The 22670-nt window shown below is 38.9% G+C and overlaps 1 protein-coding gene across 24 annotated transcripts in view; it reads left to right on the top strand.

The window, feature by feature from the left end:
• LOC109038096 (calcitonin gene-related peptide type 1 receptor) overlaps positions 1-22670 on the top strand; it is a 506731-nt gene that overhangs the window by 407897 nt on the left and 76164 nt on the right. For all 24 annotated transcript variants that reach the window (XR_011899882.1, XR_011899881.1, XM_072300421.1 and 21 more), the window contains one exon: positions 7682-7808. Coding sequence is in view for 22 of the 24 variants with exons in the window: in XM_072300421.1 (XP_072156522.1) it covers positions 7682-7808 (127 nt within the window). In the remaining 2 variants the exon portion in view is untranslated. The remainder of the gene's footprint in view (positions 1-7681; positions 7809-22670) is intronic.

Genomic DNA, 22670 nt, shown 5'->3' on the forward strand with positions numbered 1-22670 from the left:
AATCCGATCCCGCGTATGGTGTGCGGAAAGCGATCAACGGAAACTTTCTCATCGGAAACCGAACCATAAGTTTCGATTCGGACGGACGACTAATCTTGGACGGTAGCGATGAGGTGTTCGAACCGACACCCGGGTTCTTGGAGCTCCTTTTTAAGAAACATCCGCGTAATTACACAGCAGATGATCGCGCTAAATTCCAACGAGTAGTTACGCTCACCAATGCGCATCGTTGGGATCATCATCCACACGGTAGACCCAACTCGAACCGCAGTCAAAAATACCGCGATCTCATCAAACCTTTGTTCGCTACATCGACTCCGAGATCAACGAGGAAGTCATCGCGTAAAAAACTGAAGAAAGGCTCCGGTATCAAAATTCATCGTGCGAAACGGGAACTCGTCTATTGGGACGATCCGAACGAATTGGTCCAACGTCTCGTTTTACTTGTAGCTTCGAAACAAGCTGGTCACACCGATCACGATCGTGAAATTCTGAGTATCGTCGAGGAGCTTCGCGAAGCGGATTACATCCACTAAATATAGGATCCGCACAAAAATGAGTCACACCGACCGGTTTGGAAGATCGAAAGGGACTTACGTTCGCAACACGAAGCAAGGTCTCAAAGGAGACGGTTTCTTACTGGATCCCGACGGGAATTATCTTGTATCCAACAAACGGATCCGACAACTGCAAGATCCCGAAGAGGATACCGACGCCGTGAACAAACAATGGACAGACTCGAGGTGGACGGAAGCTATGAATTCGACACAGCTTTGTTTGGAGAAAATGGAAGAATACAAAAGTATCGCGCAACGACTCGAGACGAAATTATCACGACTGGAAAATAGGATCAGTCAACTAGAGGTTGTGAATCGAATGAAAGGAAAATAGTGTTGAGATGAGTCACACGGACGGTTTTGGCCGATCGAAATTCCGCCGCGGTCCAAAAGGTGACGGATTCTCACTGGATTCCGACGGAAATTATATCGTATCGAACAAACGGATTCGTCAAGTGCAAGATCCTGAAAGCGATGAAGATGCGGTGAACAAACAATGGTCCGAACGGAAGTGGAAGGAAGCCATGAAATTAGCTCAACACTGTCTGGAGCGTATCCACCAACTTCAGCAATCTTACAATCGTATGGTTAAAATAGTAGCATCGAAACCGCATTTGAATCGAGAGAGCGGACGACGACGACGACGTTGACGGTAATTATCATGTCGGCAGAAAAACGTGGGATCGTCGAGGAGCTACATAAACCTGCACGACGAAACTATCCGCGTCGTAAAGTACGGATTCTCGGATTGTTCGATTTATGGCAAGCCGATCTCGTCGAGATGCAACCGTACGCCTCGGTCAACAAAGGATACAGATATCTCCTCACCGTCATCGACGCGTGCTCGAAAAAGGCGTGGGCCGAACCGCTCAAATCGAAAACGGCCACGGATGTCACTTATGCTCTGCAACGCGTTCTCAAAGCAGCCGGAAAGTCACCGAAACATTTACAAGTCGATATGGGCTCGGAATTCTACAACTCCAAATGTCAGGCATTGATGAAGCGTCACCAGATCAATATGTACAGCTCGTACTCGACAACCAAAGCCTCCATTGTCGAGCGATTCAATCGAACGCTCAAAACGAAGATGTGGAAAGAGTTCAGCGCGCAAGGATCGTACAAGTGGGTAGATCTATTACCGAAACTCATCCGTGAATATAACGGGAGCGTTCATCGCACCATCGGTATGAAACCAATCGATGTCACCGAAAAGGATGTACCGATGATCCTGCAAAAGCTTCGTGGGCCGCCGCTGAGTAAAATTGCAAAGAGACGTCTGGCCAGACGAAAACTGAATGTCGGTGATCACTTCCGGATCTCGAGACTCAAAGCCATGTTCGAGAAAGGATACACACCGAATTGGAGCACGGAAATTTTCAAGATTGTCAGCGTCAATCCAACCGTTCCGATCACGTACGATCTGAAAGACGCGCACGATACGATCATCAAAGGAAAATTCTACCGCGAAGAACTCCAACCCACCAACTATAAGGATACGTTCCTGGTGGAGAAAATTCTGCGTCGCAAGAAAAACCAGGCCTTTGTCAAATGGTTGGGTCTGGACGCGAGTCACAACAGTTGGATCGATAGTAAGGATTTCGTATAAATAGTATGCAATGCGAACTGTTTTAAACTGTAACTGTAAATACCCAAAAAAAAAATTTGATTCATCAAACTGAATATTGCAATATCCAATCCCAGTCGCAAGGTTCCGATACGCATTTCCAAGCGCTAAAAAATGAAAATTACCGAATCAGACCCTAAACTCCAGTCTCCGATACCAGGCCCATACTGTAAAATACGGTCTTTCGAAGCCGAAAATTTTTACAAGTCAGAAATCTCGGAAACGAAAAGTCGTATTAAAATTCGGTCAGTACAGTTTTCCGATCTTCGAAAGTGGAAAAGAATCGTATCGATCCGCAACGGATCGGAGGAGGGTGATTTTCCGAAAATTTTTCAATTTCCCGAATCAGACCCTACTCTACAGTATCCGATACCAGGCCCATACTGTAAGATACGGTCTTCCGAAACCGAAAATTTTTACAAGTCCGAAAATCCGAAATTTTTTGCACAATCTGGCAACACTGTATCGAAAAATTAACTAATTTCTCGCCCCATCTGGCAACACTGTAAAATGCGATGTTGCAAAATTTCACCAATAAATAAACCATTTATTTAAGTGCACCGTCCGGCAACGCTGCTGCGCCATCTTGAAAAATACACCATTGCATAAACCGCAGATTGAAGGGGCTACATTGCACGATTGCATAACCCGATTATTGAAGGGGCAACATGCAATACTTTTACTTTACAGCGTTGTCATATTGAATAATTATCCATATACAACACTGTAATTTAATTCGTATTTTTCTGCACCATCATGCAACGCTGTACGATTTTTATTGGATTTTTTACCTGGTCAAGTCCTCATTTTCATACTACTAAGGATGTGTACGTACACAAACCCACAGTAAACAAACAAAAGTAAACCCAAGTAGCAAAATGAAAATATTTTACGAAAAAAAAAAAAATTAGTGAAAAAAATTTAGAAAAGAAAGAAAAATTAGCTATAGCATTATGGAAAGTAGACAGAAAATTTAAAGTGAGTAAGGAAAATCGTACGAGGGGGGACTGCGGCCCCTGCTAGACCCCCTAAATGCCATAAGAAAAAATGAAGGAATGAGAAGATAGTGGCTAAATGGCAGAGAAAATGGCACGAGGGACCGCGACCTTTTATGGGTAAAAGGGCGAAAAACCCGAGGAAAGATTAGAGAAAATGGCAAACTAGATAGAGAAAGAACTTAACCTAACCTGGATACCCCAAGCCCCCCTTAAATACACACAACTACTCACATAATTATACTGATAAGAACAAGGCTAGCTGGATGGCGGTTGCCAAGTCCGAAGGCGTAGGGGGGCAGAAGCCCCATGGCAAAACTCACGTGTCCGCGGCTAAAGGATAGTGCTTATAGCTCAAAGACATAGATGGAGTGCTCGTATCTAAAAGAACGGGGAAAAAGTGAAGCCTGGTTTGGCGCTGGGTGCTTGTTTGAGTGTGTAAATGAGCGCGGGCATCCATGGCGGCAAACGGAAATTTGATTTGAACTTGTCCTCTTGATTTTTCCACATTTCTTCTTCGAAACGTATTTTAAATGCCTAAAACGAATATATTAAGAAAGTTGGAACTGCGTCCTATTATAATACACCTACTTTTGCTCGGTAACAGGTAGTAATCTCAAATAAAGTTAGTTTTTCTTCTGCTAATGGTGGTTCTGCCGGTTCAAACAGGCCGTTACAGTCGTAGATGACCGTTACTCCCAAATGAAATTAATCGGTCGACGACGGACCAAAACTAACCTAAAGTTACAAAAATATGGGTGTGTAAGTGAATTTGGGCAAAAATCAACCTAAAATACTTTATTTCCGCAATTTTATTTAGTTCCCGCCCTACATTTGAATTTCAAACTTGTCCCGATTTCGCCGCCAATCCTCTAGCCAATAGTAGAGGTGATTGAAAAGAAGCTTCATTTTTTGCTTTTAGCGCTCCGTCTTTATGTCTTTGTTATAGCTAGACATAGCAAAAGGCGTGGCGACGGCGTGAAAACATAACCCAAAACTCATAATCAGTGTGCTAAAGGCGTATGGCAAAACCACACGGCGACGTTACAATGCAACCCAGGGAGAATGAGTCACAACCACCTGATGCTGCGCATAAAAAACTAGGAAAAACTCCTCTCTCGGCAACTGGTTAATCTCGAGTGAAAGTGGAGATGCAAAACTAAATGATAAGGCAGAAAACTAGAAGGTGAACTAAAAATGCAGGACTTTACCAATGAATGAGAGAAAAGTGCAAGAATTAATCAAGGCTGCAGAAAAGCAAAAAACTGCAAAGGCAAGATAGCGCGCACCAATCTGACTCGAACGAGAGAGAATGAAAACCAAGGTCGGTGAAGAACTCGAGAGAGAACTGGTGTTGAACTGGGAAGCAACTGCGCAGAATTAAATTCTGGGTCGCTATCCTGTCGTGATAGCGAAGAGAGCCGTAAGTGCAAAATTGAAGTTTTTAGAAAACGGGCTCAGAATGCTTCTGACAAGAACATTTTATTGAAAGAAGCCTCCGTTCTTTGTCAAATTGCCACTAATCGTCCGGAAGCATAGAGTACAATAAGAGTCGCAAAGTACTGGAGCGCCGATGAAGCCAATCCATGAACAGGCGTTTCCGAACCGCGTCTGCTCCGAAAAGTGTGAACCAAGTGTGAACCAATAACGGCATTTTGTAACACGGCGGCTTATGGAGAAATCAAGAACTGCTTGTGTTTTTTCGACATTTTATAATTCAATCAGCATTAATTTTTGCAAGTTTTGCTATTAAAAGGTAGTCAAAGCCATAATGAATCTATTGATGTATATTACTCCTGGATAATATTCATATTGGGATTAAATTTCTGACTTATACAAAGTGTGAACCAACCGGCATTTCTTATCACGGGCTTACGGGAAAAGCAACGACTGCCTGTGTTTTTTCGACATTTTTTTATTCAATCGATATTAATTTGTGCAAATTTTGCTATAATTAGGTAGTCAAAGCCATATTGAATCCATTGAGGTATGTTACTCCTGGAGAATATTCATATAGGGATTTAATTTCTGACTTATACCAAGTGTGAACCAACTGGCATTTTTTAACACGGTGGCTTTTGGAGAAATCAACGACTGCTTGTGTTTTTTCGCTTTTTTTAAATTCCATCTATATTAATTTGTGCAAATTTTGCTTTAAATAGATATTCAAAGCCATAACGAATCCATTAATGTATGTTACTCTTGGATAATATTCATAGATGGACTCAATTTCAGACTTATTACCGGCTTTGTCTCTGTTACCGGCCTACTTAGCTGGTTCAATGTGTATGGACCTCACTGTAGCGGAGCCGAGTCGGGGAGTGGGGAGCGCTGAGCGCCAGTCTCTGCGCGTGCGTCATCGCTAGTCGCCGCACACTAGTTTCTCATGTACTGGACAAAACAGCCTCCAAAAGTGGCTTCAACGGCGATCCAGTACATTGCGACTCTATTGTACTCTATGTCCAGAAGACTCCTAGAAATCGCATGGATGATTAAAAATCGACTGATTTTATTTCCATTACATAAAAAGGGTATTTTTCATTTTCATGCTAGGTTATTGTTAGGCAAGGCAGCCGTAAGTGCTATCTTCTGCATGCTTTCGTGGTTGCGTTTTGGACGCACAACAAACACATTTTCAGGTTAGAAATCGGCAGAGGAGGGCGGCACTTTACTGGAAAGCACCGTTTTCATTGGCTCTCATGCATTTACGGCTGTCTTGAAAAAAAACTATGTCATTTTTTGTGCACTTACGGCTTTTTCATATGTCTCGTTTTCATTAAAGGTGGATGAATTTTGTTGTTTTAGTTGTCTAAGTAATTTCACCTGAAAGAGTTTAGACGAATTTTGAAGAAAACTCGATTTCGAAAATTTTGCACTTACGGCTCTCTTCGCTATCACGGCAGTACCGGTTCCTGAGCTCCCGAAAAGTGCGTGTTTCTGTCAACCCCCGCTAGAGGGCAAAGGTCGTACTTGCTACGTCATCTCTGACGTAGCGTTTGCTGGATGCATCTCCCCCCTTTCCCCCCTCCCCCAGGCGACGCGCACAGTGAGTGTCACTATTCATCAAAGAAAATAGGTCTATTTCCTGTCTACAAAATGGATCTATTTTCCGTCTAGAAAATTGCTATATCCCTAAGAAAAAATATCCAAGAACCTGATGGAAAATAGAGAAAAATTGGATATTTTCTTTATCTATTTCTTAGAAATTTAAAATTTAGAAAACAGATAGAAAAAATACAGAATGTACACAAAAAAATTGTCTGTTTCCCTTGTATTTCGTGTCCGGAACATAGACAGAAAATACATAAGTCTTTCAATAATTTTCTTACTTCTATCTGATACATCTATTTCTTTTCCATTTTCTTTCTATTTTACTTATCTGTCTAGAAAATGGATAATTTCTAAATAAGTGCTGGACAGAAAATAGAACCCCATGCTACTTGGGAAGTTACCAAGTTATTTTATACAACTTTTTGTTTCATTCCTTGCGCCTCAACTACTTCCTCTTCTTCCTGTCTTTTCCTTTTGTTCTGCTTTTATATTTCCTCATTTCTCTAAAAACATTTGTTTCTCTTATACTTTTTTATTCCCCTTGTCTCTACTTTTCCGTTTGCTCCTATTTTTTTCCTGTTTCGCTTTACGTTATGAGATCAAGGGATCTTAACTTGTCTCAAATCCCAAAAATAAGGGAAACCCAACCCACTTCCTCTCATCCGTAATCCCCTCGATGCAGTCTCGGAACCTCTCCTTCTAGAGCGTTACAAATTTCTTTGACGGCCCCAAAGGCGGTTCTTCCAGAATTGCGCAACCATTTTCATGTCGCCCTTGCCACAGGGCATGGATGAAAGTGCAGCTAGCTTTGTTCATTCACACCAATATTGTGTTTAGGAACGGTGAGACGTGCACAAGCATGAACTTACCTAATTCATAATGGGAGTTCCCTTCTCTATTGTCTCGCAGAGGGAACATGGAGCTTGTTGCCGTTTTAATGCATGTAGGATCCTTAAACTGTCTCCTTTTTGCCGTGATTTTTTAAATTGCCTCGCTGTTAACGCACAGAAATCTGAAGGGGGCAATCGACCCTTTGTTCTAGAATCATTAATTTTTGCAACATATCGACGGTGCAAGTCGGCAATCACATAACTCGGTTTGCGACGTTGTAGACTTCCGGTCATACTTTATTTTTTAAATGGCAAAAATACTTAACGGCAATTCTCTCAAACTGTCATGATTTTTCTTCTCAATGCGAAGAAAATTCTGCAAAAACTTCGAGCAATAATGTCAATTCGTTCTCCTTTAAGAAAATGACGTAGAGGCGGAGATTTTCAGACACCGCAAACGAGTTATGTGATTGCCGACTTTCACCGGCGAATATATAATATGAGTGTCTGATATAAGTATGCATATGAGTGTAGGTAATATAATTTCTATGACCTTGTTGATTGTTAAATCAAATGTGATCCATTGACTCACCTACTTAATTACAATGTCTTAATTATTTGTAGAGCATTAAGATGTCCAAGAAATACGATGCACAAAAATCTGTTCACAAGTTTTGCAGTCAATAATTTTCTATGGCTTTTGTGGTATCGGTTAATTGTGACGGAACCAGAGGTGATAAATGAAAATGGGGTAAGTAAACGCTGAACTTCACTTTTCTATTGGCCAGGTTAGGAAAACCACTAAAACAGCGGCGACATTTCACGTATCATCATTAATTCATTAATATAAACTTCGAAGGATTCAGACTTTCAGTCGATTCCGCCTTTTTCTATTTCACTCGAAAAGTTGCCAGATTGTGCGATAAGTGTGAACATTTTCATGGGTTTGAACTTGCAAAGGTGCCTTCCCGGGAAAACCCATGATTTAGCTGGAAGTGTCATTAATAAAACAAATTGATTCCGTTTGAAGCATCAAATGTATACTAGGGAAATTAGTTTTAAAATAATAATTGCAAATGGAGACAGATGCTACAATAAAGGAAAAAATGAAAGGAAAAAGAAATGAAATGAGGATATACCTAACTTCTTCTGCAATCAGAGAAAATAAAACAAAAACATCAGAGAAAATATGCAAGGAAAGTATGAAAAAAAAAAACACAAGTGGGCTCTTAGCCATTCGAAACTGGACCTATACTGTCGTTGAACAGTTTTCAGACCGCTATACCACCGATAATCTCTTTGAGAATCGAAGATGAACTTTTGTTAATTTACTTATTTTAGCGAGTTAAAACGTGGAAGGAGCGATCCACAGACGTTCCGTTCCTCCACCCGATGGGGCTGACGTCAAATGCGTTCTTGAAGAAATGATCGATCCCCATCATTCCTTTCATCTCCACATATTTGTTAATGTTCGAATGATGGGACGTTCCGGTAACAAGATTCTATGACAAAATTATTTTTGTCTTGGGAGTCTCCAAAATGTATATATCATGCTGATTAAATGTCGAATTACTAAAAAGAAGGGTTCGCAGGGCGAACCTAATGTCACTCGCGTAGCGAGTGTCTGGGGGTCCTGCAGCCTGATTGTTGAAATTTTGTGTCTGTCGGTGTTGGGGTTGTCGGTGGCTCACCAGCCATCGATGACAACAACCCTCATTCGTGAGCCGACCATCATGGCGGTATGAACGTTGTATTGCGTGTCTTTTTGGTCTTTTTATATCTTTGATGGTTGTGTGTCACTTTCGTTAAATAAAAGTGTTCAAGCGTGATAATGGCTTCGTAGTCTTGCTTTCCAGCCCACCACCTTCCCACCTACAAACATGGCGACGAGGATCAAGAAGGATAAGTGACAGCCATCAACTGTGCCAGCACGCCATGCATCGCTTCTAAAACCGTAACTAGACTCGTAAGTCTCGCGAAATCTAGTCATTCGAAATCATGATTCGATCATGAAGTTTTAAATAACCAGTTTTAATCAATTTTAGCCTCATTTCGATTTTTGTTCTTTTGTTCCATTTTATGTGTGCTCTTGTTCGGTAATTTTAACAATGGAGTTGAGAGTGTCATCACCTCTAGAACTATCGGGATCTCCTAGCGAAAATTGGAAACGGTTCAAAGAAAGTTACAAGAACTATTCTATCGGGTACGAATTAGACGCGAAAAGTGATGCGGTCCAGGTCGCTATCTTTAAGAATATCGTTGGTGAGGAGGCTTGTGAATTGCTAAACACGTTAAATTTATCCGAAGCACAAAGTTCGAAAGTTTCAAACATCATTCAAGCAATAGACTCGTACATCAAACCTAAGAAAAACCTTGTTTATTCGCGGTTTCTGTTTAACTCCCGTTGTCAGCAGGAATCGGAGGAATTCGAGGCCTTCTTTCTCTTGGTTAAGAAGTTAGCCGATGATTGCGACTTCGGAACTCTGAAAGCGGAGCTCATTCGTGATAGATTAGTTGTTGGGATCAACAACAAAACGGTGCAAGAAAGGCTCCTCGGTGAAGAGTTTGATTTAGACAAGGTAGTCAAGATTTGTCGTTCTGTGGAAACTGGGAAGCAAAGAGCAAATGAAGTGTCCAATGGGAATCAGGTCCATTACATCAAATATCAGCCCAGACCCAACTCCAGCAAACAGCGAAACAGTTTTAATAATCGTCATCAGAACTCTGCGAGTACCTCCAAGCAAGGAAGAACCAGCTCGTCTCAACCCCAAGAAAATCTGCAGCAAGTGAGTGAGATCAACTGTAAAAACTGCGGACAACTTCATCCTATTCGTCAGTGTCCGGCCTTCCGCAAAAGATGTTCAAAGTGCGGGTTCTTTAATCACTTCGCAAGTGTCTGTGAAACGCGCTCTAAACCTTCCTCTAGTGCTCCTGCTCAGCGCTCAGCTGATACAGTAAATTTAGCATCATCTTCCATTAATGCCTCTATCCCGTTTAATTCTAATTATGCCAATTACATTGATACACAAGATTTTGTAATAATCGATGAAATTGTTGTTGATCGTTCCTTACCTAGCTCCGAGAAGCTTCAACCTGTAATTTGTCCGAATGACAGCTCCGAAAAGCGTAACCCTAATAGTGTTATAGATGATAGCTCCAGGAAGCATAATCCGTTCTTTGTCTCCAATTTTTGCTCTGAAAAACCCATCCCGATAAGTGGAAATTTTAATTATTGCTCCGAGAAGCATGATTCCTTAAGTGTTTTTAATAATTGCGCTGAAGCAAATTCCTTAAGTGAAATTAACAAATGCTCCGACATGCAAAATCCACTAAATTCTAATTGCTCGGTGAAACAAAATGTACTAGTAATTAATGATAATTATTGCTCCGTGAAGCAAAATGTTCTAGTCAATTGTGATAATCATTGCTCTGTGATGCCCATGTCTCCAAGTATTGTAAACAAAACTAGTGTTTCTCCTGAAATGTCGGTGAATTTGAGTGAGTCAGCAACCGCCAGCACATCTCACACACAGGATTCAACCAATACCCAAGGAGTCCATGCGATCAACGATACACCAAGTAGTTCAGCCAAATTCTGGATGCAGAACATTCGTGTGAACAACTCCTTCGTTGACTTCAAACTGGACACAGGTGCGGAAATCAACATTCTACCCAACTACATCTTTCAAAAGGTCAAGAATGCGGATAATGTGCTGACGCCAAATAAATCGATCATTCTGGGATACGGCGGTAATCCAATCGAAACACTTGGTAATGTACTTTTGAATTGCAGTTTACCTGGTCAAAATGTATTATACAAAATTTTATTTACTGTAACCAAAGCAGACACTGTGTCTTTCTTAGGTTTAAAAACCTGCGTTGATCTAGGTCTCATTGTTAAACAACAAATTGATTATGTTTCAGCCTTCAAAGATGAAGCAGCAGTGCTTATTAATTTTCCTAATTCCTTTACAGGTCTCGGAACTTTTCCTGATCTAGTTGATGTTTTTGTTAATCCTAATTCTGTACCTTCCAATGATCCTCCCAGGAGGTTGCCGCATAAAATTTTACCATCTTTAAAGAAGAAATTAGAAACCTTGCTAATCTCTAATATAATATCTAATGATGTCTCTGATGTTGCATGGTATAGTAATTTAGTTGTTGTGGAAAAGGACGACCATTCGATCAGAATCTGCCTTGATCCAAGGAACTTAAATAAAAACATTAGGAGAGAATTATTTCTCATACCCTCATTCGAAGAGATTAAACCTAAACTAGCTGGAAAAAACGTTTTTACAGTGCTGGATATTAAGGATGGATTCTGGCATTGTAGACTTACACATGAAGCATCGAAGTTAATGGGGTTTCACACATCCTTCGGTAGTTATAGGTTTCTAAGATTACCTTTTGGCATTGTGTGCGCTCCTGAGATCTTTCAAAAATTATTAACCAAATATTTTGGAGACATTCCTAATGTCGTTATTTATTTCGATGATATCCTTATTGCTGGGTCAACGGAAGAGGAACATGATATTGCATTTAAAGAAGTGATGAAAAGGGCTGAATCGCTCAATATTAAATTTAATAAAAATAAATTCCAATTCAAGAAACCTACGATCAACTATATGGGGCATGTTATTAGTGGTGAAAGTATCTCTCCGAATCCTGATTATCTTGAAGCAATCTTGCAATTAAAGAATCCCAGAAACCGAAAAGAGCTACACAGCCTTTTAGGAACCATCAATTATGTAAGGGAACACATCCCAAAATTAGCAGATCTAGTTGCTCCGCTTAGGGGACTATTGAAAAAAAATTCTATGTTTACATGGCAACAAATTCATTCTGATAGTTTTAATAAAATCAAGGAAGCAGTGTGCGCCATCAGCAATCTGACTAGTTTTGATCCCAAAAAGCCAATTCTTATTCAATGTGACGCTTCACAATTTGGTCTTGGAGCCTGTCTGCTCCAGAATCAAAAGCCGGTTGCATTTGCGTCAAGGAACTTATCAGATGCGATAATATAGAGAAAGAATACTTAGTATTGTATTTGCGGTAAAACGTTTTCACAACATGGTCTATGGTTTTAAAATCTTAATTGAAAACGATCACAAACCACTAGAGCCGAGTTATAAAAAGAATATCTCTCAAATAATGTCCAACAGATTGCAGCGTCTTTTGCTGAAATTGCTTCCATAGACGCTATTAGTGGCGACGTCATCATAGGGATTCTCCATTATATCGAATTGGATCCAAACAATAACATTGGCATAACCTCTTTCAATGCTACCAATGCGAAAAAATCGATAAATATCGCTTTTCTGTGACGTTGCACTAATAGCGTCTATATGATTTAGAAGTTAAGTAGGTACATACCGGGAAAAGATAACAGTGGCGTGCGGTGGGTTTAGTGACAGGGCAAGCTCTAGCGTTCGCCATCCAGGGGGCCGGAGGGGGGGGGGGGGTTAACGTAGCCTCTTTCCCCTCCTCAGGGAGACTCCCTAGAAAATTCTTAAAATTTTACTCCATTTGCTCTCTTTTCCGGATGAAATCTGATGGAACGTCTTGAAAAACTTTGGTTTCATTTCTTTCTCTCTTACTTATGATTTCGTTTACTCAACTTGTTTCGAATGTTATTGAGCATTGGAGGACGGCTCCATGCTCTTAACTCCTAATTTTGCCACTTATTTGAGGTACATATAATAGTCTTTATTCTACGACATTTAGAATTTTTTGAGTTACTCCCCCCCCCCCCCCAAAAAAAAAAACAGCTGTCTGCGTTTAAAACATGATTTTTTTTTTTATTCATTTAATATAACATATTATTTTATTAAATTGATTACATGCAGGGTGGAATTAGATTTAACAGAATCTAACCCGAAGGCCTATTTTACATTTTATGATTGAGCCTATTTTATTTATTATTTACAATTTACTGTTTGTTTTCCCCCCTGCTAATTTCCCATAAAAGATTGTTTAAAACATGATTGAGAATTGTCTAATTTATCACCAATTAGATCCAAGTGAGCGACATTTTATAGAATTTAAGGGCATTTGCTTCGGAGGAGCAATTTCAACTATTTCAACCGCGACGGAAAGGAAAGAGGGAACAAGATAGCGCATCGGAGGCAGAGGCAGCGCGCTGCGATGACGGGCCAAGAGAAGCGAGCTGCGATCGTGCAGCGAAGGGCTCGGACTCGGAACGTACCGCTCTCCCCGCCTGCCTCGATTCCGCCGCTGAGTAGTGGCGCTCCGCTCAGCTGATCGCAAGCGATTCTCCAGCGCATGCCAGCGCATGGGTTGGCCCGTGTTCGGGCCGCGCAGCGCGCTGCGCGGCTGCGCCACCTCCATCCGCCCTGCCGCTTTCCCACTGCTGTGGCTCTACACGTATTTCTGTCTCTCTTTTTTTCTGTTTTTAATGCAATTTACTTACTGAACACCTTTTATAAATTATATTTGCTAAAATGTAAAACATGTAATAGCTGTAATTTTCTTCTTTCTCTTGAAATCTTTGGGCAAGCAGTGCTTGCCTTGCTTATCCGGACCGCACGCCACTGAAAGATAATCTCCTAGCTGATCTTTTGTCACGAAACTTTATTGTTAGTAATAAACCTGAGGATGAAATTCAACTGAATGATGTTGTTCACTGTGTGGATGTTAAATTTCAGCTGTCCAATGCAAAATTCTTAGAACTTCAAAACGCTTCTCTAAATGATCCTCTCATTAATCAGGTCAAGCAATTGCTTATGACAGACTGGACTAAATGCAATGTAGAAATGCTCCTGCCATTTTTCAAAATAAGATGTGATCTAACAATTAATGATGAGATATTGTATTTTAAAAACCGAATAGTCATACCAACAATACTAAGGCCTAGCTATTTAAAGTTGTTACATGGCAACGCCCACTTAGGAACAGGAAAAACCATAGAGAAAGCTTAACTCATATGTTACTGGCCTGGGTATGTGTCCGATATTGAAAATTATGTCAAAGCATGTATTGTATGTAATAAATTTAGCCCCAAAAATGTCAAAGAACCGCTAATTCCTCACACTGTTCCAACAATTCCATTTCATAAGTTAGGAGCAGATATCGCTGAATTTCAAAAGAAAAATTATTTAATTGTAACTGACTCATCCACTGAACTTGTATCACTCCAAATGGCTTGAAATTAAGCATCTTAGGAATAAGACAGCCTCTGAAGTTGTCACAGTTTTAAAAGAAATATTTAGAACTCATGGTATTCCAGCACAAATTGTTGCAGACAACCAACCACTTGGATCTTTTGAAGTAAAGCAATTTGCTGATCAATTTAATTTTACAATCGTTAACTCGTCTCCGAGGTACCCTCAATCTAACGGCATGGCCGAATCAGCTGTGAAAAGGGCAAAATCACTCTTGCGAAAAGTGTTAGAAAGCAAAAGTGACTTAGATTTAGCAATTCTAGAATATAACAATGCTCCCATAGTTGAATTAGGCGCATCTCCTGCTCAAATGTTAATGGGAAGAATCCTGAGAACTCAAATTCCTATTAGTGAAAAAGTTTTAAAACCTGAGACAGTTAATGTAGAAGTTAAAAGGCAAAATCATCTTGACAAAGTTAAACATAATTATGATCAAACAGCAAAATCTAAAGAAGATTACCACAATGGTGAGAACATATAGCTTCTTGACACAGATAACAGGTGGTACCCAGCAGTAATTGTGGAAAAATTATCTAATGTTCCTAGGTCATATATTGTTAAAAACTGTAATGGAGTAATCTTGAGAAGAAACTCTAAGTTTATCAGAAAGCGGTGTAGCCATATTCCTCAAACACAAACAGATCATTTATGGATCTTCGATGAGTTGAACTCAAATTCCGAATCTCAAATTGAAAGTGAATGCGATAAAATACAAAGTGATGAGCCTCCTGCATTTAGTCAAACAAACATTGTGAAATTACCTGTTGTATCAAAGAATACTGAATCTCAATCCCAAGAATCTGAGTCGTTAAGCGAGGAAGACTCTGATATCACTGTCATTGAAAATCAAGAAATAATATTAAATGAGTCAAGCTCAGAGAGTGAGGATTTTCTAGGTTTTGAGACTCAGCCAAGCTCACCAACCCCTGTGCAGCAAACTGAATCTGTAACTCATCAAGTAGGCATACGGAATCTTGATAAATCAAGTAGTAACTTTAATCAAATTTTTGCCTCTCCAATCAAACCTGCCACTAGGAATTTCCGTAGAGGTTGCCCAAAAAAGCTGGATCCCGACTTTGTTTCTAAGTAAATTCCGGTCTCTTACAAAATAATCGGACCTTATTATGCACTACAAAGTAAATCCAAATTAACAGTGTAATATTTTTGTACTAATTCCATTATGTATAACACATTTTCAACTAATTCAGACAAATTTGTCATCTGTTAACAGCCTATTCTCTATCAGTGTCTGTAATTACTTTTGTCATTGTAATGTTGCAGTAACGAAATGCACTTGTGTATTTTATAAACTTGAAAATGAAATGCTAGTGTATAATATTTTTAACTGTGTTTTAATTAACAGGATGATGCCTAATATTTAACCTTAAAACTTAGTGTTAAAATTTTAGCAAAAATTGTGTCTTTTATCAATCTTAGCTTCATAAAAGCTTATTTGCGATTAATGCCTCTTCGGCTCTAAACTAATCAACACCTTCGCGGCTCATTGTTCAATGTTATGTGTTACGGCTACTTGTTCATGAAGGCTTCTACGGCTCTCTGTTCATTATTGCGTCTGTACCTCATTGCTCATTGTGCCTGATAGGTAATCTAATTTGTTCTATTAATGCCCCAATGGCTTGTGAGTTTATTAATGCCCCAATGGCTATGTGTACGATTAATGCCCCAATGGCTTGTGAGTTTATAAATGCCCCAATGGGCTATTTGTTCGATTAATGCCCCAATGGCTAGTGAGTTATTAATGCCCCAATGGCTATGTGTACGATTAATGCCCCAATGGCTAGTGAGTTATTAATGCCCCAATGGCTATGTGTACGATTAATGCCCCAATGGCTTCTCTGTTTTTATCAATGCCTAAATGGCTTATTATTTATAAAATGCCTTACTGGCTGCATTGCATTTGCTTCCTTCGGGTAAGGGAGGAAAAAGGAATTTTTTTATTATAAAAGGGAGGTGTTGGGGTTGTCGGTGGCTCACCAGCCATCGATGACAACAACCCTCATTCGTGAGCCGACCATCATGGCGGTATGAACGTTGTATTGCGTGTCTTTTTGGTCTTTTTATATCTTTGATGGTTGTGTGCCACTTTCGTTAAATAAAAGTGTTCAAGAGTGATAATGGCTTCGTAGTCTTGCTTTCCAGCCCACCACCTTCCCACCTACAAACAGTCGGGACGACATAGACGACATAAAATAAAAGGCGGAGCGTGATTGGTCGGCTATGTCTTATCACTGCTTTGTCGTATGTCGGGTTGAACTCACGACAAGCTAACGTATGGCACCTCTTTAGTTTCCGACAGTATGTCGTCCATTTCACCTGACAAAGCAGCGATAAAACATAGCGTCTCGGGACATAGCCAACCAATCACGCTTTGCCTTTTAACCTATGTCATCTATGTCGACCTGACAAACACAAAATTTCAACAATCAGGATGCAGGGGGCACAGCACCTTGACTATAGCATAACAATAAAAATGGATAACAGTGCTCCTGCAGCGTCAATGGAAGAAAAGATGAGTCCCGATATGTGAAGATCACCTGATCGGAGGCGAACTCTCATTTATAGTTCCGCATTATGTCACCTTCCGATATCAACCTACCTCAAGAGGTATTTTCCTAAATGTGAGAGCTGATTTTAGACAAAAATAAGTAGCAGTCGATTAGTTAGACGTATTTCTCTCAAACAGAACTGTGAGCAGGTGAGAAATATGGGGTGTGCTCTAGAAATCTGCATAGAGGGCGTGATTCCTTTTGAAGAATTGGAAAAGCGGGATATTAAATTCCATCAAACAGACCTATGTGGCAACTGAATGCGGGGTTCATGAGCCGCGGGCATGGGGCAAGAGCGTTGTGGACTGATCTCATGAGTTAAAGCGCCCCGACGACGATCTCCGTCTCGCGCTCCGGCTCCATTACTGCCGCTGACGTCACTGACGCTTTATTATTCTCATTCACTCTTACGGCCAGAGAACTAGCGAGTACACCCCCTATTTCTCACCTGCACAAAGGTCTGTTTCATAGAAATACGTTTAGTTAGGAAACAGCCCATCTCCGACAATTTCAGTTTTTTTCTTTGTGCAAAAAACGGCTTCCAAGGTCAAAAGCAATTTTATTTTATTTTTTTTCGGCAAAAAATATTATACCTCCGCGGATTAAAGCATTCAACGAGTTTATCATGTCGCGCTCTATCCATATTTTTTTTTCTACTTCCCTGGTAGCACAAAAACGTAAAATTTACAAAAAGGAATCGTAAGAAGAGACTTAAAATAGACCAAAATTGAAATTCCGATGTAGTCTTTCTTACAAGAATAATTCGTTAGGAGGACGAGGTTTTTTATGTAAAAATATCGAGTTTCTTTGCGTAAAAACTTATGCGCAAAAGAACTCGTGCTTCCTAAAATTGATTAAAATGATAAATCGTAAAGAAAAACATAGACTTTTTACATATCTGGATCTGTCGTCAATTAATTCTTCTTGAGATCAACTTTCAAATTATTATCTACCTGTCTTATTATCTACCTGTAAAAATTGAACCTGGGACCTGCCTACAGGAAACGAATGCGCTACATACCATGCCAAAGAGGCTTCCGTATGAGAGGGGTGAATTTGCGCTGTATAAGTTAATATTTTTATTCTTGAATATGCGTGAGAATGAATTGCTGAATATTTTTCGAACTTGGAAAAACTGGATAAGTACAAAAAATAATATTTATCATGGATTTAATGAAGGCATCCCTACTTTCAAATGTACCTTTGTTGTTCATGAGTATGTAAAAAAATGTACATTTTAATTATTCATCCCCCTTTTTTCTTTTTATGCATCAATGTTTTAATGAAAATGTTTCAAATCATTGTACTACAGATAAGTTGTTAAAATCTTCTCAAACTTATGAAAACTCTGGTTTCTTCGTTCAAAACAATGTGTTTTTTTAATCAAGTTTTCCGGCTACACTTTATTTACAAAAAATCTTTAGGGAAATTAGACTTTTTTGCACAATTTCCTTGCAATAAAAACGATAAAGGTATTTCCTGTTCGGTCAATTTTGCGAATTTTCACTACAGACATTCTTCCGCAATTTTTTGGATTCCGTAACCAAAAATTTTATCTAAAAATGGATGCTCGAAGAGGTAAAAAAGAAAAAAAGTGATTTTTTAAGTAAAAAAGTCCGAAAAAAATTCAGTGACGACAGTTTTGTACATAAGAAATCGTAGTTTCATAACAAAAAAAAATAAAATCTGTCTTCTTTGAATTTCTCTCTGGCCTTTTTTTCTACGTACAAATACTACAATTGTTCACATAAATAATTTTTTTTTTCTGGATTTTTTTCCTGATTTTCCTCACGTAAAAAATCGCGAATTCGTGACGTAAAGATTCCTGTTCAATCCCGCAATTTTTTTTACGTCTTTAATCACAATTTTTTTACGTTCAGTTCTCTGACCCTGATTTTCTACGAGTATTCTTTTACATACATCCTTCGTACTCGTAAAATTTACCAGTTTTAAATTTTTTTTTTTTTTTTTTACGCATTACATTACAATATGTGCTACAAGGGTTGATCTTTAGCTATACCAATTTACGTTTTCCTAAGTCAAAATATTCCGTTTCGTCCTAATGATGTACCAGAATATGTGTCTCGATTTACCAATGCCGATTTTCTTCGTTTTAATGAGATACATCCCGGTTTCCTTAGACTTTTCCCCGATCATTCTTGTTTTGTTCCGGTTCATGCCATTTTTTCTTATGTTTATGTACATCCCTCAGCCCGTTCCATCCTGATACACTAATCGCGTCATATCCGTATACACTCACGTTTTATCCTAATTCATTAAACGTCATTTCATCCCGACTATAATGCCACGTATCCCGATGGATTCCCTTCATCCTCAAGATGAGACAAAAACGTATTCCTCCTTTACAATCATTAGATACCCCCTCCTCCCCAACTAAAGTCAAATTAATACCAGTACTTACCACTATCATTAGATCTAAGGTAACCGTGTGATATGATGACACTATCTTACCGCTATGAAATAATGACTTCTAAACTCATAACTATGGATGAAAATTCACCCCTCCGCCCCTTTAAATTCTAGAAGGAATTTTTAAAAAAATGCGGGAAGAAAGTCAGCTGCTGCGAAAAAATGTGGAATCACAGCATTCTTCAGGTCAAAATTCTTCATAGGAAGTCTTTTCGTAAAAGATCAATTTTTTTGTAATTTTGCCCCAAATCTCTTCGTACATTACATGGCTGGATTGCTCGTAAAATTCTGAGCTAAATCATATATAATATTGTAATATACAATTTTTATTTTTTACTTCTTTTTCCTTTTTGAAGCTAAGTCCAATTTTTATTCATATCATCGTAACTCGAACTGTAACTTTGCTGCGCTATTTGACGGATTTTTATGAATGAGGCCTCTTTTTACTCGTGTTTTAACGGAGAGTAACGAAAAACTTGCTAAAAAAATGTTACACAACTTTCAACAAAGTTTGGTTTTTTCTAGTAGGATGGTGAAATTGGAAATTACTTACACGTACTTACTCATTTTAAAAAGCTATATTTTATGAGCTGGTATCAAATAACCTCATATTAGGGGCAATTCAGAGAGAGGTACCTAGACCAAAGTTTTAAAAATGAAATTTGGTTATAGCAAATGTACCTGTGAAAATGAACAGTTTCATTGCAAGGTGAGTAACTCAAAAAAATAAAAAGAGTTACGATGGGAAACTTAGGCATATTCAAGCTAAGGAAATATAGGCAGATCAAAATTACAAAAATTAAGAGTCAAAAGTTAAAAAAAAATCTAATTTTAAAAAAATTAAAAGTACAGGGGTACGTGCAAAACGGGCCATTTCACGCTCGTGTCGGATACCATTGAAACTTGCCCTATTCATTCATCTAACAATGTTCCATGTTTTCCCAAAGTTTCAAGTCCCAAAAAAATTTTGGGGGGAAGTGATGGGGGGCCAAAGTTGAAAATCTGCGAAATTTTCGCGAATTTTTTATTCAAAAACTACTAAATATTTCGAAACGCGGTTTAAACGAGCGTTTTTAGCGTGAAAAGAGCTTTCAGAAAACGTATGATATCATAGGGTTTTATCGACTTAAACTCGAGTTATCGCCTCCGAAGCTCCAGAACGCTATATAATGACCCGCTTTTTTTTCACGTTCGGGCCGATCCCCAAAATACTCCATTTTAATTTCCTTGAAAAACTGATATGTTGTTCCTGACTCTCTGTGGCACCTATATGTCTTTACCGTATCCTGGGGAAATGTTTTGTTCGCGAGTTATAAGCGCGGAAAGGAGCGAAGCCCAAGTAGCATGGATTGCAATTTCATTGCAATGGATTGTGAGTTGATTGCAATTTTTGCTTGTTGCCTATACGTTCATTTGAAGGCGCTTAAAAAGTTGCAATTTTATTGCAATAAGTTTGCAAGAAATGTAGATTATGCTTGTTTTTCAAGGCACTATAAAGACTGCAATTTCGGTGCAATCATGTTGTAACAAATTCACGCCATGTGCCTGGCATCCAATTCTCTAGTTGTTTTAAAGTTTTTTCGACTTAAATGTCTCACCTACCTAACCCATATAGCCCAACATATTTTGAAAATATTGTCACCTTTATCAAAATATTTTCATGGCAATATTGTAAGTAAAATATTTTCAAAATATTTTTAAAACATTTTAAAGGAATATTTTGAAAATGTTTACAAAAAATATTTTTAAAATAATTCAAAAATATTGCCTGTAAACATGCATGTTAAAAATATTCCTTAAGAAAGTTTTGAAAATATTTTAAAAATATTTTTTGAAAATATTTTTAAGTTCTCAAGTTAGTATGTGGTGTAATTTACACCGGTGTAAATTTAGTGTGAGTACCTATTACGTGATATCGAAAAAAAAAATCAGACAAAAAAAATATGAAAAAAATAAATAACACGAAAAAAAATAAATAATAGGCAAAAGAAAGAAGCCTGAGAAAAACGGCGGTAATCAAATCTATGATGAATGTTGAGCCACGCACTGACGCAATGCATGCGATAACAGCCTTAACAGGCGTGATTTCAACCAAGTTCATAATCAGCTCCCTGTAGCTCAGTGGAAGAGTGCTCCGCTATGACATTCGCGGGTCGGGTTCAAGCCCACTCAAGGGCGTCCGGTATTTTATGCTGCTAAACGTCGTAGGACATTAGATAAGCATGGGTTCGAATTATTATAATTTCCCCGGAAAATTTAGGGGTTGAAATTTAAAGGTTGTCAATATTGAAATTTCTTTGCAAAAAAAAAAATTGCAACTTTTTTACAATGAGGGGGTCAGATGTTGTAAAATAATTGCAATTTTCTTGCAAGAAAGTTGAAATCATCTGGAAATTTTATTTCATTTAAATTGCAATTTTTTCGTTGCAAAATGCTACTTGGGAGGTCGGGAGAATCGGCTATTTTAAACTACGCGCGGCGACGGATCAGGAGACATGTGGCAACATTGCAAGGTCGGCAGAGGAGTGTGATTCGCCGAACTGAGCAGGAGGGGGGGTTCTCCTTCAAACCCATGCGACACGCGCAGTTCAAAATAGCCGATTTTCCCGACTTTCGCTCCTTTCCGCGCTTATACCTCGCGAACAAACGGATACGGACCCCTTTACTTTTAAATTTTTTAAAATTATATTTTTTTAAACTTTTGACTCTTAATTTTTGTAATACTAACCCCAGAATACGGTAAAGACATATAGGTGCCACAGAGAGTCAGGAACAACATATCAGTTTTTCAAAGAAATTAAAATAGAGTATTTTGGGGATCGGCCCGAACGTGAAAAAAAAGCGGGTCATTTTATAGCGTTCTGGCGCTTCGGAGGTGATAACTCGAGTGTAAGTCGATAAAACCCTATGATATCATACGTTTTCTGAAAGCTCTTTTCACGCTAAAAACGCTCGTTTAAACCGCGTTTCGAAATATTTAGTAGTTTTTGAATAAAAAATTCGCGAAAATTTCGCAGATTTTCAACTTTGGCCCCCCGCCACTTCCCCCCAAAATTTTTTTGGGACTTGAAACTTTGGGAATACATGGAACATTGTTAGATGAATGAATAGGGCAAGTTTCAATGGTATCCGACACGAGCGTGAAATGGCCCGTTTTGCACGTACCCCTGTACTTTTAAATTTTTTAAAATTAGATTTTTTTTAACTTTTGACTCTTAATTTTTGTAATTTTGATCTGCCTATATTTCCTTAGCTTGAATATGCCTAAGTTTCCCATCGTAACTCTTTTTATTTTTTTGAGTTACTCACCTTGCAATGAAACTGTTCATTTTCACAGGTACATTTGCTACAACCAAATTTCATTTTTAAAACCTTGGTTTAGGTACCTCTCTGAATTGCCCCTAATATGAGGTTATTTGATACCAGCTCATAAAA

This window comes from Bemisia tabaci, chromosome 1 (genome assembly GCF_918797505.1).
Source record: "Bemisia tabaci chromosome 1, PGI_BMITA_v3".
NCBI lineage: Eukaryota > Metazoa > Arthropoda > Insecta > Hemiptera > Aleyrodidae > Bemisia > Bemisia tabaci.